The following is an 18,202-nucleotide window of genomic DNA, read 5'->3' as shown; positions in this document are numbered from 1 at the left end:
TTCAGTGACTTTTGACTTCGACTTCCTATGAAATCATATTGCAAGTGGACAAAACATTCTGATTTGGCACTTTCAATACTTTCATATTGCATTTGGACATTTCTTATGGCATTTGGCAATGGTTCACTGACTTTTGACTTCCTATGAAATCATATTGCAAAATGACAAAACATTCTGATTTGACATTGCCTTGTGGACAATAAAAAAAAATATGACAATAAAATATGACAAAAGTATGTTCATACAGTTTTCTTTACATGTATAATTGACCAAAAAAATTGAACGATTTTCAAAAAATGGTCCAAAAAGCAGTTTTTTAAGGCTGTGATAAGTTGCAGATTTTTTTTTTAATTTTCCAAATTTGACCTTTGGGTCTTGACTTGATGTGCATTTGCAATATGAAAATTTACCGTGGAGCGCACTCGCCATCTATTGGAATTTTGCTGTGTACACTTGGAATTTGCCATATGGCATTTGCAATAAGTTTTGAATGAAACGACGTCCATTTGAGTGATAATGTACATCGTGTATATGTTTCGTACAGTGCCGATAAGTTCCCAATAAATTTTGTCCATTTCAGGTTGGAGTCATTAAAACTTGTTTTTCTACCACTCCACAAATTTCTTGTTAACAAACTACAGTTTTAGGCAAGTCGGTTAGGACATCTACTTTGTGCAAGACACATATTATTTCACTTATATCATAATTCCTGTGGGTCAGAAGTTTATGTACACTAAGTTGACTGTGCCTTTAAACAGCTTGGAAAATTCCTGAAAATTATGTCATGTCTTTAGAAGCTTCTGATAGGCTAATTGACATAATTTGAGTCAAATGGAGCTGTACCTGTGGATGTATTTCAAGGCCTACCTTCAAATCTGTGTCTCTTTGCTTGACATCATGGGAAAATCAAAAGAAATCAGCCAAGACCTCAGAAAAAAATGTAGACCTCCCCAAGTCTGCTTCATCCTTGGGAGCAATTTACAAACCCCGAAAGTACCACATTCATCTGTACAAACAATAGTACGCAAGTATAAACACCATGGGACCACGCAGCCATCATACCACTAAGAAAGGAGACGCGTTCTGTCTCCTAGAGATGAACGTACTTTGGTGCGAAAAGTGCAAATCAATCCCAGAACAACAGCAAAGGACCTTGTGAAGATGCTGGAGGAAACGGGTACAAAAGTATCTATATCCACAGTAAAACAAGTCCTACATCGACATAACCTGAAAGGCCGCTCAGCAAGGAAGCAGCCACTGCTCCAAAACCGCCATAAAGAAGCCAGACTACAGTTTGCAATTGCACATGGGGACAAAGATCATACTTTTTGGAGAAATGTTCTCTTGTCAGATGAAACAAAAATGGAACTGTTTGGCCATAATGAGCATTATGTTTGGAGGAAAAAGTGGGAGGCTTGCAAGCCGAAGAACACCATCCCAACCGTGAAGCACGGGGATGGCAGCATCATGTTGTGGGGGTGGTTTGCTGCAGGAGGGACTGGTGCACTTCACATAATAAATGGCATCGTGAGGATGGAAAATTATGTGGATATATTGAAGCAACATCTCAAGACAGTCAGGAAGTTAAAGCTTCGTCGCAAATGGGTCTTCCAAATGGACAATGACCCCAAGCATACTTCCAAAGTTGTGGCAAAATGGCTTAAGGACAGCAAAGTCAAGGTATTGGAGTGGCCATCACAAAGTCCTGACCTCAATCCCATAGAAAAAGTGTGTGCGAGCAAGGAGGCCTAAAAACCTGACTCAGTTACACCAGCTCTGTCAGGAAGAATGGGCCAAAACTCACCCAACTTATTGTGGAAGGCTAAAATTCACTGAACGTATTGTGGGAAGCTTGTGGAAGGCTACCCGAAACGTTTGACCCAAGTTAAACAATTTAAAGGCAATGCTACCAAATACTAATTGAGTGTGTGTAAACTTCTGACCCACTGGCAATGTGATGAAATAAATAAAAGCTGAAATAAATCATTCTCTCTACTGTTATTTCTGACATTAAAATAAAGTGGTAATCCTAACTGACCTAAGACAGGGAATTTTTACTAGGGTTAAGTTTCAGGAATTGTGAAAAACTGAGTTTAAATGTAAATTTGGCAAAAAAAATGTATTGGTCCTTAAAAGTAAAAATGACTATTTTTATGTGAATGAATGAGGCGGAACACACCTCATTTCAAACTGTTATTAGAAAATAAAAAACTTGTTAGAAAATAATTTAAAATTGACAAATAAAAACAGGTACTGTGACATAACAATCACATTCTGGAATGGAGAGGACGTTCTAACATCACGTGCATAAAAAAACTCATGCTGGGGCGACAGTTAGAAATATTTGGAACTCACGCATGAAAGTGTTAAGCCCCGCACTGTGTCACTCCATCCTTGCTGTGTGTGTGTGTGTGAGTTTTTTCACCGTGCGCTATCGACTTGTGCTCTAGAACAGGTTTCCAAAGTTTCAGAGCTCTAGGTCTGACGGTTCTTTGATAGTTCGAACGAAGGCAACTATTGCAGGCTCTGTGTGGCTGTAAGCCCCACACTGTGTCACTCCATCCTTGCTGTGTGTGAGTTTTTCTTGGAAATATGTTGGGAGAGATGACTGATTTACAGTTCATAAGGGTTGCCTAATCACCATATGAAGTTTTGGAAAGATGTGATCTTTTTAATTCTTCGAAACAGCCCCTATGACCCCAACTTAAGGCACTTCCGGTTGACACAGGAAGCTGAAAGTGAACACATATCCTCTTTGGGGTAGGCTCTTACAGAATGTTAAGTTTTAACTCTTTACATTAAGAACTGACTGATTTACAGAGGGTTGAATGAGTGTGTGTGATTTTTGAAAATCACAGAAATCTCGCGGAGCCACGAAACCCACCTTAACGGATTCATCTGAATAAACCGCAACTGGATCTGTAATTTAAAAAATATATATATATATATTTTAGCATCACCAATTATACATTGTACGATTTATCTTAAATTACGATAGATAAATGGCTGGTTCTTTTTTTCCATGACACCGTAGGTTCATGTACTTTGATGTGAAGCGGTCAAATTAGCGCTCTATTTTCGTTTTTGACCTTTAACCCCAGAAAAATGGCCTTATCTTAAAAAGTGCTGAGGCCTCGATGCCATTTTTCCGGGGCTAAGGAGGAGGACCCATGCCAAATCTTTCAGTCTCTTGAGGGGGAATAGGCGTTGTCGTGCCCTCTTCTTGACTGTCTTGGTGTGTTTAGACCATGATAGTTTGTTGGTGATGTGGACACCAAGGAACTTGAAGCTCGTAACCTGCTCCACTACAGCCTCGTCGATGAGAATGGAGGTGTGCTCTGTCCTCCTTTTTCTGTAGTCCACAATCATCTCCTTGTCTTGATCACGTTGAGGGAGAGGTTTTTATCCTGGCACCACACTGCGTGGTCTTTGAACTCCTCCCAATAGACTGTCTCATCATTGTTGGTGATCCTTTCCCTGAGCTTGTCTACTTTATTATCCAGAGACTGAACATTAGCGAGTAATATACTCAGAAGTGATGGATGGTATGCATGCCTCCTGAGTCGGACTAGAAGTCCACTCCAAATACCTCTTCTCCGCTGGCGGTGTTTTGGAGCAGCCTCTGGAATAAGTTCAATTGCCCTGGGAGGTACGAAAAAAGTATACAATTCGGAAAAGTCGTGTTCATGGTTGTAATGTTGGCGAGTTACCACCACTCTGATGTCCAAAAGTTTTTTACGGCTTTATGTAATAACACAAAAAAATGTCTGGGCTAATAATGTAACAAATAACACACCTGGCCTTCTAATCTTTATTTGGCGATGCACAAGGCTGCAATATTTAGATAAATAGAAAGGCTCCGTGTTCATGGCTGCATGCTTAATATTAAAGTGGAATCCTGCAGTGTTGATTAACCATATTTGACCAGTGCTAGCCTAAAGATCTGGGCTCTGATAGCACATAGCTCAGGCTGCTAATATGCCTCTGGGGAATGCATTGCAATTCTGTGGCAATTAAATGGGAACTTTTCATCACTCTGTAGTCCGTACCACAGCACATCGCACACATATTCACCAGTCACTCACAGGATGTCTAAAGTTTAAACAGGTTGTCAAACTCTGCCCCTCGTCTCAGAATTAAGTTAGAACTGATTTTCAGTTTAGTATTTGACTGCCTGCTTCATGTATCATTAGGCATACTGCAGCATTTACAATATACCTCTGAAAATAAATGCAATTAGAAAGGAAGAAAATGTAATAACCCGTAAATGAACCGCATGAACATGGGTCAAATGCTCAATATAACCCCTCATACCAATGTTAATACAGTGTCTTTGTTTACAAGACTTGGCACATCTTATTCTGAAAATTGGAAATGTAAAACTAGGCCCTGCTCTGTACTGTGTAAATGCTGCAATGCAGTAGTAATTGAATTGAGCCCATAATGTACTGCCAATCCAGCAGTGGAGGAGTTCAGCAGGGCATACAGGGTGGTGTGGTGCGTGACTGGCTGTGTGTGAAGGAGAGTGGGATAAGCTGGCCCTGCCTGAGGGAGAAATTACTCTGATCCCTGACTGTGACATTGAGATTTGACACCACTCTCTGGAGGCTGGTGGTCCCCATGAGGGTCTTAACTGGGACAACCCTACTGTCTTCTAGGATATTCTTGTACCTTGTGTTACAGGTCTTGGTTTTGGAGTTTGGTTCTATTTGGGGTGAACGTGCCCTGATTGGAGTCACCCCCGTTGGTCAGGATGTGTTGCACCTGTCGCCTCGATAGTAAGTCATTAGTTTCACCTGGGCTGGCACAGGTGATATTTAATAGCTGCAGAGCCAATGCTCCAGGTGGCATGGGAGATGAACTCTCCCTCTTTAAAGCTGCACTATGTAACTTTTTGGGCGGCATGACCATATTCATATAGAAATGTGTTATAGATGTGGCATTCTCATTGAAAGCAAGATAAGAAGTGGTATTTGTTCTATGTGTGCTATTACTATGCTTCCCATTCTCAAGATTTGTTTTTGCGTCTTTTACTTTCGGTTTTGCACACCAGCTTCAAACAGTTGAATACAATATTTTTGGTTATGGAAAAGATACTTAACAGCAGTTTAGATGGTACAATTATTATCTACACTATACTTGCTTATTTTGTCACAAACTGAAATTAGGCAAACTGATATGGCAACCAGGAAATGGCTGTGATTTATGCATAGTGCATCTAAGTTTGCTCTCCAGCGTGCGGGACTGAGGTAGGAAAACTGGGAGAGAGTGAGGAAGCAGTGTGCCGGGATGAGTACGTCACTTTAATATTGGTCCAGTGTCTGTATCTCTGTGCCACAGTGAGGTGCCCCTGCCCGTCTTTGCTCAGTGTCCAGTCAGACCCTGCAGTGAGGGGCCGAGACGCCTCCGTGCTCTGGTCCAGTGACTGGAGCAACACCATGTCACAGTCCTGCCTTGCTTCTTTCTGACCTTGACTACATATTGAATTATATTGGCCCGCTCTATGCTTTCAAACAAACCCAAAATCAGTTTGAGAGCTGTTTATACATAGGCACTCAGCGTGAATTGCAAATGACAGGCAAATCCAACCCGTCTCAGCTCCAGCTAATCTGTGGCAGACAAACAGCAGTCCAGGCATGGGAGCAAACACCTGATGCAGGGATTGAGGGTCGGACAAACATCCAACAACTGAACAGGCACAGAGCTGGTGAAGGGCAAGGTGAATTACCAGAAGAATCATCCTGGTCTTTCACATAACTTTCCTCTTAAATTTGTAGTCCCTGGGGTCATTTGCACAGCTGCAATTTTAAGCACAATAGCAGAGCTTCTCCAGAGAACATCTCACCTAACCCCTGCATATGTGTACAACAGTTCTTTGTGCACAAGACGACCTGTATATTGAGTCCCCGGTGCACTGCTATCAGGGGTGTCATGCACAAAGTATGTGAGGAAGGGGGGGTCTTTATTCTATAGCTAGAGGACTCCTGATATCTCCAAGTATACGTTGTCTAGTATTGTCCCTTTGCTACAGTTGAAGTTGGAAGTTTACATACCTGGTTAAATAAAGGTGAAAAAAAAAATAAAATATATATATATATTTCTGCAATGCAAGTAACCATTTGGCTGTACCGTTTACACCTTCTGTGGAGACCCATCCACTTAGAAAGATGTGGCCAGTGGTGTAAAGTACTTAAGTAAAAATACTTTAAAGTACTGCTTAAGTATTTTTGGGGGTATCTGTACTTTACTAATTATATTTTAGGGCAACTTTCCCTTTTACTTCACTACATTCCAAAAATAATGTACTTTTTACTCCATAAATTTTCCCTGACACCCAAAAGTACTCGTTATATTTTGACAGGAAAATTGTCCAATTCATACACTTATCAAGAGAACATACCTGGTCATCCCAACTGCATCTGATATGGCAGACACTTTAAACACAAATGCTTTGTTTGTATTATGTCTGAGTGTTTGAGTGTGCCCCTGGCTATCTGTCAATATTTTGCACATTTTTTTAAATACAAAATTGTGCCGCCTTTATTTATTTATACTTAAGTACATTTTAGCAATTCCATTTACTTTTGATACTTAAGTATTTTTAAAACCAAATACTTTTAGACTTTTACTCAAGTTGTATTTTACTGGGTGACTTTTACTTGAGTTATTTTCTATTAAGGTATCTTTACTTTTACTCAAGTATGACCATTTAGTACTTTTTCCACCACTGGATGTGGCTGGGGTTTATAGAATTTCTTTCACATCAATTTAGACAAGTGTGTCTGGGTAAGAGTAATCTAATATTTATAAAATATTTTTACTTTCTGTTTACCTGGAATTTTTCCTTATCTTAGGCTACTACTTTAATTCGTAATCTTTACTACACTACTCACTGTTTAGCACATGACCTCACATGTGAATCCTTAAAGAGATGGGTGGGGCTGGCTTAACAGGGTCTGAACAATGCTGAATGGGTATGGACAAAGGAGAGGTCTCCAATACCAAAACATTCAAAGGTCCTTTTCTCGAAAGCGAGGTTAAAAATGTATCAAGTTTCAAAGCAGAATTACTTTCCCTTTGTTCCTCAAAAATGCAGTATATGATATACCATTTTGTAGCTCTGAGTCTCTACTTTTATCCAGTGTTAAAAAAACATAATTTCACATATTTTTTTTGTGCTCTTTATGGCAGAATGTTACAATTAGGTGAAATAAACTGGGCTTTTCTCCACCAAGTTTCACCACTCAAAATGTATCTAATTGGTGGAACAACCAAGTTATAAAATGACAAATAAAATGTATTGCTTAACATGCTATACCCTGAAAATTTGCTTAAAGAAATTAGATAAAGGTGAAGGTGTTTAACAGAGTTCAGCTCGACTCCTTCCTGTCCTCTTCCCAGGTTTTCCGGGCTCGTTTTTCCAGGACAAGTGGCAGAGAAGAGTCTTCCTCCTTGGAGCAGGAAGCCCGTTTCCCACTCGAGGCGTTCTCCAAAACTCTGGGGAGAGAAATTCTCAGAAGTGAGTCTAGGGCCTTTCATCATATATCAAGCCCCAGGTTAATGGAGCAGAAAGGCCAAATCACATTATTAGAAAATAATAAAGTAGAACAATGCAGGACATCTATGGAGATATTCTCTCACAGACAAACTGAACAGCAACAGCTGTCTATGAGTCCTGGTTCATGTGGTTGTTCCGGGGGAAAGAACAGAAGAACATTATGGTTATATCTCCCATCCCTATGTGGTATCCCCACTAATGATATAGCTAGATTAAAGCACTCCTTGACAACAGTGTTTCCAGGGAAACTATGCTGATGTGTTGGTCATGGTGGTCAATGCAGTACAGTGCAGATCCAAATTGACTGTCTACGGTCACTGCAGATGGCTAATAACAAAGGATCTGCTCTGTTCTCTTCTCACATTCCCTTGTGGCCACATACCCATGAATACAGACAGAAGGTCAACATGTGGAGGTCATGTCTCTGCAGAAGGTCACAGACCCCTCTACACTGTCAGGCTCAGTAGGGCCCTGTGGAGTGAATATAAAACATCACTACATATAAAGCAGGGATGGGCAACTTTGATGGGAGTGGGGGCCACAGAAAAACGGAACTCATCCTGAGGGGCCGCAGTGGCTCATGGGTCTGCAGTACCCACATCCATACACCCCTCCTGCAATTCAACACATTTTGCCATGGGGCATAGAGAAGATTTAGCAATTTTATAACGGATTTCCTGCAATTCTACACATTTTGCCATAGGGTGGAGGAAAATGTTTGCAGTTTTTAATATGATAACTTTTGATCAATGGGCCCTATCCCAGTTGGTAATTCAACCATTCTTAATACAAGTTTAGATAGTCAGACGCTGGACTAACTTACCAATCTAAAATTGTTTTGCTGACATGGACTAATTGACTGACAGCTGATGCACAACCACATTTCGAAATTGCACCTTGTGTATTCAATTATTCTAACTCTTAACAGTAAGTTATTGGTCCGCAGTTTCCCCTCCCTGACGTAAAGTGTCAGCCTGGCAGGGTGCTGCAGCTCAAACAGCACAGTCTCAATAAGAGCTATGGTGGCCCTTCAGGTCACCCTACTAGGATTCTTTATTCTAGTTCACCTTTATTTTAGCAGGGAGTCCAATTGAGACCAATGCCTCTTTTTCAAGGGAGCCCTGCATGAACACAAAATATAAAATGTACAACATTCTAACAGACAACGTAATTATAGCATATAATACTACAATTAATTTAAGAAGCAAAACACATTCCTCAACAATGAGGTCCTCCATTATCAACTTGAACTGCCCTAAAGGCACCAGAACATCAAAGTGCAGAGAGCTCCGCAGATCATTCCATATACAGGGCGCATGCAGATATACCTAATTCCGTAGAGATCAACCGGACATCTAGAGTTACTCATCCCTGTGATCGGGTCTGCTGACACGTATGTCTGTAATTTAACAATGAAGTAAGGTATGGCGGAAGTTTGCAAAAGAGGGTTTTTATAAAGAAATAGGGAACAGTGCATTGATCTACGAGACTTAAAAGAGGGCCAGCCTACTTTCTGATACAGAATGGAGTGATGTGTGAATGCACTGACAAACATCCAATGGTTTCAATACAGAGCAGATAGCATTCATATAGACAATATCACAATAATCTTTAACCGGGATGAATGTCAACTGAATGTCTGTCTGTTTTTTTCGTTGCTATTTAATGAAAGGCATGAGCTATTCATATAAAGCAGTGGTCACCAACCGGTCGATCTCCAAGCAATTCCTAGTTGATCTCCAAGAAATTCCTAGTTGATCACCAAACATTTCTGTAAAAAAAATATATATATATATTTTCTTTCTTCATGCTGTTAACAGTACGTGCACTTGATTCAGCAGCTTAGGGCCGGGAAGGCAAAGTCTTCTCATTTTGAACAATTTAATGTGTCTGAAGGTAGAACTCCGCCTAGCCGTCAGCCCCAGAGTGCAAATCAAGTACAACTATAGGCATACCGCTGGTCAATCAGACAGCTCAGATCACTGTGTCTGCACAGTTACCTTGCACCAGACGAGTAAAAAGAAGCCTTGAATGCACAGCAAAGTTGATCATGTGAAATTTCAACTTTTAAAAATATGACTAGAGACTCAACAAATACAACAAAGAGCTGCTGTTTTTATGAGTAAGTTCATGGTTGCATTGTTATTCAGCACTGTCAACACTTTGTTCAACAGTTTTCTAAGCCATAAATGTGCATTTCGATAAGTTTGCGTTATTATTAGCGGCTTGTGTCTTTTTTAATATCAAGGAATATTTCCCTTTCTCTAGTCATAGGAGTAAAAATATGAATTGGTGCATGAGGCAGAAGTAATGCAGTGCGACTTAGGCTCGCCATGAGCTGGAAGACTGTGTCCCATTTTCTCAGCAGAGGGAGAGAGGAGGGATGGTGAGTCAGGTAGGAGGCAGCCTCACCACTGCTCTCTTCTCTGATTGACCATCAGATGCAGGCCAGTAAAAAAGTAAACAAAAGATTATGCTCACTCAGCTGTGCCTCACAAGTATTACAACAAATGATCTAGTACCAGTGGGATAAATTACCTAAAATGTTGAAATATAAATTCTAAATGGTATGAGAAGAACCACTCTGGTAGAGAAATTCAAGCGTAGCCAATATGCAGTGAAAATGTATTGGGCCTATAGTCTACTGCACAAACCTTATCGCTACAGAACAGTTTTATTTGGTTAATGTTGCATAGGCTTGTTTTTTTTTTGTTTAAAAGAGTGATAGATCTCTGCTTGAATTTTGACTCAGAAACGGTTGGTGACCACTGCTATAAAGGAACACCATTTTAATTCTTAACTAACTCATCAATATGCTTCTTGAAAGATAGCTTTTCTTCAATCCAGATACCCAGATATTTATAAGCTGGGACAAACAATGTGGGCACCATCCAAAGCACATATGCAGAAACCATCAGATACATTTTAAAGCATTTTGGAAAATAATATACAGTTGAAGTCAGAGGTTAGTCATTAAAACTTGTTTTCCAACCACTCCACAAATTTCTTGTAACAAACTATAGTTTTGGCAAGTCGCTTAGGACATCTACTTTGTGCATGTCACAAGTAAATTTTCCAACAATTGTTTACAGACAGATGATTTCACTTATAGTTCACTGTATCACAATTCCAGTGGGTCAGAAGTTTACATGGACTAAGTTGACTGTACCTTTAAACAGCTTGGAAAATTCCATAAAACTATGTTCTGATAGGCTAATTGGCATCATTTGAATCAATTGGAGGTGTACCTGTGGATGTATTTCAATGCCTACCTTCAAACTCAGTGCCTCTTTGCTTGACATCATGGGAAAATCAAAAGAAATCAGGCCAAAATTTGTAGACCTCCACACGCCTGATTCATCCTTGTGAGCAATTTCCAAACGCCTGAAGGTACCACGTTTATCTGGACAAACAATAGTACACAAATATAAACAGCATGGGACCACACAGCCGCCATACCGCTCAGGAAGGAGACGCGTTCTGTCTCCTAGAGATGAACGTACTTTGGGGTGAAAAGTGCAAATCAATCCCAGAACAACAGCAAAGGACCTTGTGAAGATGCTGGAGGAAACAGGTACAAAATTATCTATATCCACAGTAAAACGAGTCCTATATCAACATAACCTGAAAGGCTGCAAGGAAGAAGCCACTGCTCCAAAACCACCATAAAAAAAGCCAGACCACGGTTTGCAACTACACATGGGGACAAAGATAGTAGTTTTTGGAGAAATGTCCTCTGGTCTGAAGAAACTAAAATAGAACTGTTTAGCCATAATGGCCATGTTAAAAAATAGAACATGTTATGTTTGGAGGAAAAAGAGAGAGGCTTGCAAGTCGAAGAACAGCATCCCAACCGTGAAGCACAGGTGAGGCAACATCATGTTGTGGGGGTGCTTTGCTGCAGGAGGGAATGGTGCACTTCACAAAATAGATGGCATCATGAGGTTGGAAAATTATGTGCATATATTGAAGCAACATCTCAAGCCATCAGTCAGGAAGTTAAAGCTTGGTCACAAATGGGTCTTCCAAATGGACAATGACCCCAAGCTTACTTCCAAAGTTGTGGCAAAATGGCTTCACTTTTTGATGCTACCCATCCCTTAAGCGGGATAATTGTCATCAACAACTGCTGAATAGCATAGCCCCACATTCACATATTACAAAAAATATTTATATTCATGAAATCACAAGTGCAATATTGCAAAACACAGCTTACCCTTTTGTTAATCCACCTGTTGTCTCAGATTTTGAAAATATGTTTTACAGTGAAAGAAATCCAAGCGTTTGTGTAAGTTTATCGATAGCCCGACAAAACATTATGTACACTTAGCATTAAGTAGCTTGGTCACGAAAATCAGCAAAGCAATCAAATGAATTGCTTACCTTTGATGATCTTCGGATGTTTTCACTCACGAGACTCCCAGTTACACAATAAATGTTCCTTTTGTTCCATAAAGATTATTTTTATATCCAAAATACCTCCGTTTGTTTGATGCGTTATGTTCGGAAATCCACAGGAAAGAGCGGTCACGACAACGCAGACAAAAATTCCAAATAATATCCGTAATGTCCACAGACACATGTCAAACGTTTTTTTATAATCAATCCTCAGGTTGTTTTTGAATATATAATGGATAATATATCAACCGCAAATGTCTTTATCAGTAGGGGAGGGAAACGCAATGGCTGTCCGAACTCTGTTGCGTCAGCAAAACTCATGTGACCACCTGATGTGATGTTATCTTTCTGGTTCATTTTTCAAAATAAAAGTTCTGTTATACTCACAGACAATATTTTTGACCGTTTTGGAAACTTTAGAGTGTTTCTATACTAATTTGTCAATTATATGCATATTCTAGCATCTGGTCCTGAGAAATAGGCCGTTTACTTTGGGAACGTTATTTTTTCAAATAGTTCCCCCTAGCTTCAAGAGGTTAAGGACGACAAAGTCAAGGTATTGGAGTGGCCATCACAAAGCTCTGACCTCAACCCTATAGAAAATGTGTGGGCAGAACTGAAAAAGTGTGTGCGAGCATGGAGGCCTACAAACCTGACTCTGTTACACCAACTCTGTCAGGAGGAATGGGCCAAAATTCACCTTGTGGAAGCTTGTGGAAGGCTACCCAAAACGTTTGACCCAAGTTAAACAATTTAAATGCAATGCTACCAAATACTAATTGAGTGTATGTAAACTTCTGACCCACAGGGAATATGATGAAAGAAATAAAAGCTGAATTCTTTTTCCTCTCCACTATTATTCTGACATTTCATATTCTTAAAATAAAATTGTAATCTTAAAACCTCTTGGTGTTAGGGGGCAGTATTTTCATTTTTGGAAAAAAAATGTTACCGTTTTAAACGGGATATTTTGTCAGGAAAGGATGCTAGAATATGCATATCATTGACAGCTTTGGATAGAAAACACTAACATTTCCAAAACTGTAAAGATATTGTCTGTGAGTATAACAGAACTGATGTTGCAGGCGAAAGCCTGAGAAAAATCCAATCCGGAAGTGCCCCAGGTTTTGAAAGCGCTGCGTTCCAATGACTCCCTATTCAGTTGTGAATGTACCATCAACGAGCTTACAATTTCTACGTATTCCCCAAGGTGTCTACAGCATTGTGACGTAGTTTTACGCATTTCTGTTGAAGAATAGCCGTGGTCGGCCACATTGCGTAAGTGGTCACATGGTGGCTCCGAGAGAGATTTTCGCGTAAAATACAGAGGCAGCCATTACTCCAATCGGTCCTAGTGAAAAACGAATTGTCCCGACGGATATATTATCGAATAGATATTAGAAAAACACCTTGAGGATGGATTCTAAACAACGTTTGCCATGTTTCTGTCTATATTATGGAGCTAATTTGGAATATTTTTCGGCGTTCTGGTGACCGCAATTTCCGGGCAATTTCTCAGCCAAACGTGAAGAGGTATTTCGCCTACAAAAATAATATTTTGGGAAAAAATGATACTTTGGCTGTCTACCTGGGAGTCTCGTGAGTGAAAACATCAGAAGTTCATCAAAGGTAAACGATTTAATTTGATTGCTTTTCTGATTTCCGTGACAAGGTTGCCTGCTGCTAGCAAGGCATAATGCTATGCTAGGCTATGATAAACTTACACAAATGCTTGTCTAGCGTTGGCTGTAAAGCATATTTTGAAAATCTGAGATGACAGGGTGATGACAGGGTGATATTTTCTAGGAAGATGTATGTCCGTTGCGTTATGCTAATTAGTGTCAAATGATGACAACGGTCCCGTTCATGGGATGGGGTGTCACTACAGGTTAACTGACCTAAGACAGGTGATTTTAGCAAGGATTAAATGTCAGGAATTGTGAAACTGAGCTTAAATGTATTTGGCTAAGGTGTATGTAAAATTCCGACTTCAACTGTATACTTATTTGTCCCTGCATTAAGTACCAAGTCCAGTTCAACAAAGGCTTTCTGAAAACCATAAAAGTTCTGAAAGAGCCTTGTCAACAGAATGGCCTACAGAATGCACTAAAGTATCATCCGCATACAAGGGGAGGTTACAATTTCTTACAGACAAGAAAATATTGTTCATTTAGATAGTAAAAGTACAGGGCCCAACATTGACTACTGGGGGACAACTTTTCATAATATCAAGGAATCGTGATTTAACACCATCAGAAGAAACACATTGTGTCCTGCCTGTCAGATAGTTTTAAAACCAATTGCAGGCTGCCTGACCCAGGCAATTTACAATGTCATTTGTCACCAAAGAAGCAGCAGATATAGTGCTATGAATGGCCTGAAACCAGACCGATGGACACTAAGCTGAGTGTTTATTAAAGATTCAACATTTTTCGCTAAACAAAGCAGTTTAGAGATCAGGTGAAAATTATTAATGTCAGAGGGGTACCACCTTGAGGAGAGGGAGCACATGAGGAGCCTTCCAGGCCCTAGGGATCACACCCGAGATACAGTCAGGTCCATAAATACTGGCACCATTTAAAAAGATGACCAAAAATAAATACAAATACTGATCTATATTGTATGCTCAAAGAAATTAGGAAATAATATTATTTTATAATAATAAAATTGCTCAGGGAAATATATTTTGTTTAGCAAGTAATAAAACAAATCTCAAAAAGATGGGGTCAAAATTATTGGCATCCCTGTTGTCAATACTCTTTTTCAATAACCTTTTCTAAAATGTTTTATGAGATTGGAAAACACTTTAGGAGGGATTAGACCCTTCCTCCTTACAGAATCTTTCCATTCTTAATCTATTCGTATGAACTGCCTTCTTCAATTCAAACCACAGGTCCGGAAGCTAAGATGACCATTACAAAATGTTGATTTTGTGGTCAATTAAACTTTTTATTTTGTGGATTCTGATTAGTACTTGGGGTTATTGTATTGCAGGAAGATCCACTTGCGGCCAAGTGTCAGCCTTCTGGCAGAGGCAACCAGGTTTTTGGCTAAATTGTCCTGGTAATTGGTAAAATTCACAATGCCATTGACCTTAACAATAGCCCCATAACAGCAATGATCCACCACCATATTTTACAGCAGGTATGAGGTACTTTTCTGCATATGCTTCTGTTTTTCAACCGGTTTGCCTTCCAGCAAGACAATAACTCCAAGCACACATCAAAATCCACAAAGAAATTATTAATTGGCCACAAAATGTACATTTTGAAATGGCTATCTCAGTCTGAACACAGGTGTGTCAATTTTGTACCCTACCATTTTGAGAAAAAAAAATATTACTTGTTAAACAAAATATTTTTCTAAGAGCAATTGTATTAGTATAAAATTATACAATGAGAGTACAAAACATTAAGAATACCTTCCTACTACTGAGTTGCACCCCCCCCATCAATAAGGAATCACAGCTTTCACCTGGTCGGTCTTTGTCATGAAAAGAGCCGGTATTCATAGTCTTTTGTACACTCCGTCTATAATTTCCCAGTTTTTTGCCTACAATATAGCTCACCATTTTAATTATTTGTTTTTAGTCATTTTTGATATTTTTTGCATTTTTGCTTTACCAAGGGTGTCAATAATTTTGGACCCCACTATCTGTGCTCCAAGTATGAATTAAATGCCCCAACTGACAACCAAGGCCTGCTGATTTCCTCTCTGAAATGATGAAATCTCTCAGTACTGTAGAAAGGTGTACTTCCGGCGCCAACAGAGAAGGCTGCCTCGCTTCGCGTTCCTAGGAAATTAAGCAGTATTTTGTTTTTTTACCAGTTATTTCTTACATTGGTACCCCAGGTAATCGTAGGTTTTATTACATACTGTCGGGAGGAACTATTGGATATACGAGCAACGTCAACTCACCATCATTATGACCAGGAATACGACTTTCCCGAAGCGGATCCCCTGTTTGGCCCACCACCCAGGACAATGGATTGGATCCCAGCCGGCGAACCAAAACAATGATGCCGTAAAAGGGGCAGACGAAGAGGTCTTCTGGTCAGGCTCCGGAGACGGGCACATTGTGCACTGCTCCCGAGCATACAACTCGCTAATGTCCAGTCTCTTGACAACAAGGTAGATGAAATCCGAGCAAGGGTAGCATTCCAGAGAGACAGAAGAGACTAACGTTCTTTGCTTCATGGAAACATGGCTCACTCAAGACACGCTATCGGAGTCGGTACAGCCAGCTGGTCTCTTCATGCATCGCACCGACAGAAACAAGCATCTTTCTGGTAAGAAGAAGGGGGGGGGGTATGCCTTATGACTAACGAGACGTGGTGTGATCATAACAACATACAGGAACTCAAGTCCTTCTCTTCACCTGACTTAGAATTCCTCATGTCGACCGCATTATCTACCAAGAGAATTCTCTTCGATTATAATCACAGCCGCATATATTCTCCACAAGCAGACACATCGACGGCCCTGAATGAACTTCATTTGACTCTATGTAAATTGGAAACCACATATCCTGAGGCTGCATTCATTGTAGGCTAATCTGAAAACAAGACTCCCTAAATGATATCAGCATATCGATTGTGCAACCAGGGCTGGTAAAACCCTGGATCATTGTTATTCTAACTTCCGCGGAGCATATAAGGCCCTCCCCCGCCCTCCTTTCGGAAAAGTTGACCACGACTCTCTTTTGTTGCTCCCAGTCAAAAGACAGAAATTAAAACAGGAAGCTCCCGCGCTCAGGTCTGTTCAACGCTGGTTCGACCAATCTGATTCCAAGCTACAAGATTGCTTTGATCAAGTGGACTGGGATATGTTCCACATTGTGTCAAACAACAACATTGACGAATACGCTGATTCGGTGAGCGAGTTTATTAGCAAGTGCATCGGCGATGTCATACCCACAGCAACTATTAAAACATTCCCAAACCAGAAACCATGGATTGATGGCAGCATTCGCACGAAACTGAAAGTGCGAACCACTGCTTTTAATCGGGGCAAGGTGACTGGAAACATGACCAAATAGAAACAGCATAGCTATTCCCTCCGCAAGGCAATCAAACAAGCTAAGCGTCAGTGTAGAGTCGCAATTCAACGGCTCAGACACAAGAGGTATGTGGCAGGGTCTACAGTCAATCACGGATTACAAAAAGAAAACCAGCCCCATCACAGATCAGGATGTCTTGCTCCCAGACAGACAAAACAACTTTTCCCTTTGAGGACAATACAGTGCCACTGACAGGGCCCGCTACCAATACCTACCTGAGTAAAACATTTAAACGTGTTAACCCTCACATGGCTGCAGGCCCAGACGGCATCCCCAGCCGCAAACTCAGAGCATGCGCAGAACAGCTGGCTGGTGTGTTTACAGACATATTCAATCAATCCTTATCCCAGTCTGCTGTTCCAACATGCTTCAAGAGGGCCACCATTGTTCCTGTTCCCAAGAAAGATAAGGTAACTGAGCTAAATGACTCCCGCCCCGTAGCACTCACTTCCGTCATCATGAAGTGCTTTGAGAGACTAGTCAATCACCATATCACCTCCACCCTACATAACACCCTAGACCGACTCCAATTTGCTTACAGCCCCAATAGGTCCACAGACGACGCAATCGCAACCACACTGCACACTGCCCTAACCCATCTGGACAAGAGGAATATCTATGTGAGAATGCTGTTCATCGACTACAACTCAGCATTTAACACCATAGTACCCTCCAAACTCGCCATCAAGCTCGAGACCCTGGGTCTTGACCCCACCCTGCGCAACTGGGTACTGTAATTCCTGACGGGCCGCCCCCAGGTGGTGAGGGTAGGCAACAACATCTCCACCCCGCTGATCCTCAACACTGGGGCCCCACAAGGGTGCGTTCTGAGCCTTCTTCTGTATTCCCTGTTCACCCTCGACTGCATGGCCATGCACACCTCCAACTCAATCATCAACTTTGCAGACGACACTACAGTGGTAGGCTTGAATACAAACAACGACGAGACGGCCTACAGGGAGGAGGTGAGGGCCCTCGGAGTGTGGTGTCAGGAAAATAACCTCACCCTCAACGTCAACAAAACAAAGGAGATGAACGTGGACTTCAGAAACAGCAGAGGGAGCACCCCCCTATCCACATCGATGGGACAGTAGTGGAGAGTTATAGTTTTGGCAGGTTGGTTAGAACTACTTTGTGTATGACACATGGGTACGCCGTCCTCGGCGTACACATCACGGACAAACTGA

At 40.9% G+C, this 18,202-nt stretch overlaps 1 protein-coding gene across 3 annotated transcripts in view; it reads right to left on the bottom strand.

Annotated features, from left to right (window-relative positions):
* Positions 1-3,797: 3,797 nt before the first annotated feature.
* The window catches only part of LOC135541893 (E3 ubiquitin-protein ligase RAD18-like), a 111,048-nt gene continuing 96,643 nt past the window's right edge, over positions 3,798-18,202 (bottom strand). For all 3 annotated transcript variants that reach the window (XM_064968377.1, XM_064968380.1, XM_064968379.1), the window contains one exon: positions 3,798-7,497. In XM_064968377.1, coding sequence (XP_064824449.1) covers positions 7,371-7,497 — 127 coding nt within the window. In that variant the 3' untranslated portion in view covers positions 3,798-7,370. The remainder of the gene's footprint in view (positions 7,498-18,202) is intronic.

This window comes from Oncorhynchus masou, chromosome 6, assembly GCF_036934945.1.
Source record: "Oncorhynchus masou masou isolate Uvic2021 chromosome 6, UVic_Omas_1.1, whole genome shotgun sequence".
NCBI classification, from domain to species: Eukaryota; Metazoa; Chordata; class Actinopteri; order Salmoniformes; family Salmonidae; genus Oncorhynchus; species Oncorhynchus masou.
This window is presented reverse-complemented; position numbering and strand designations above follow the sequence as displayed.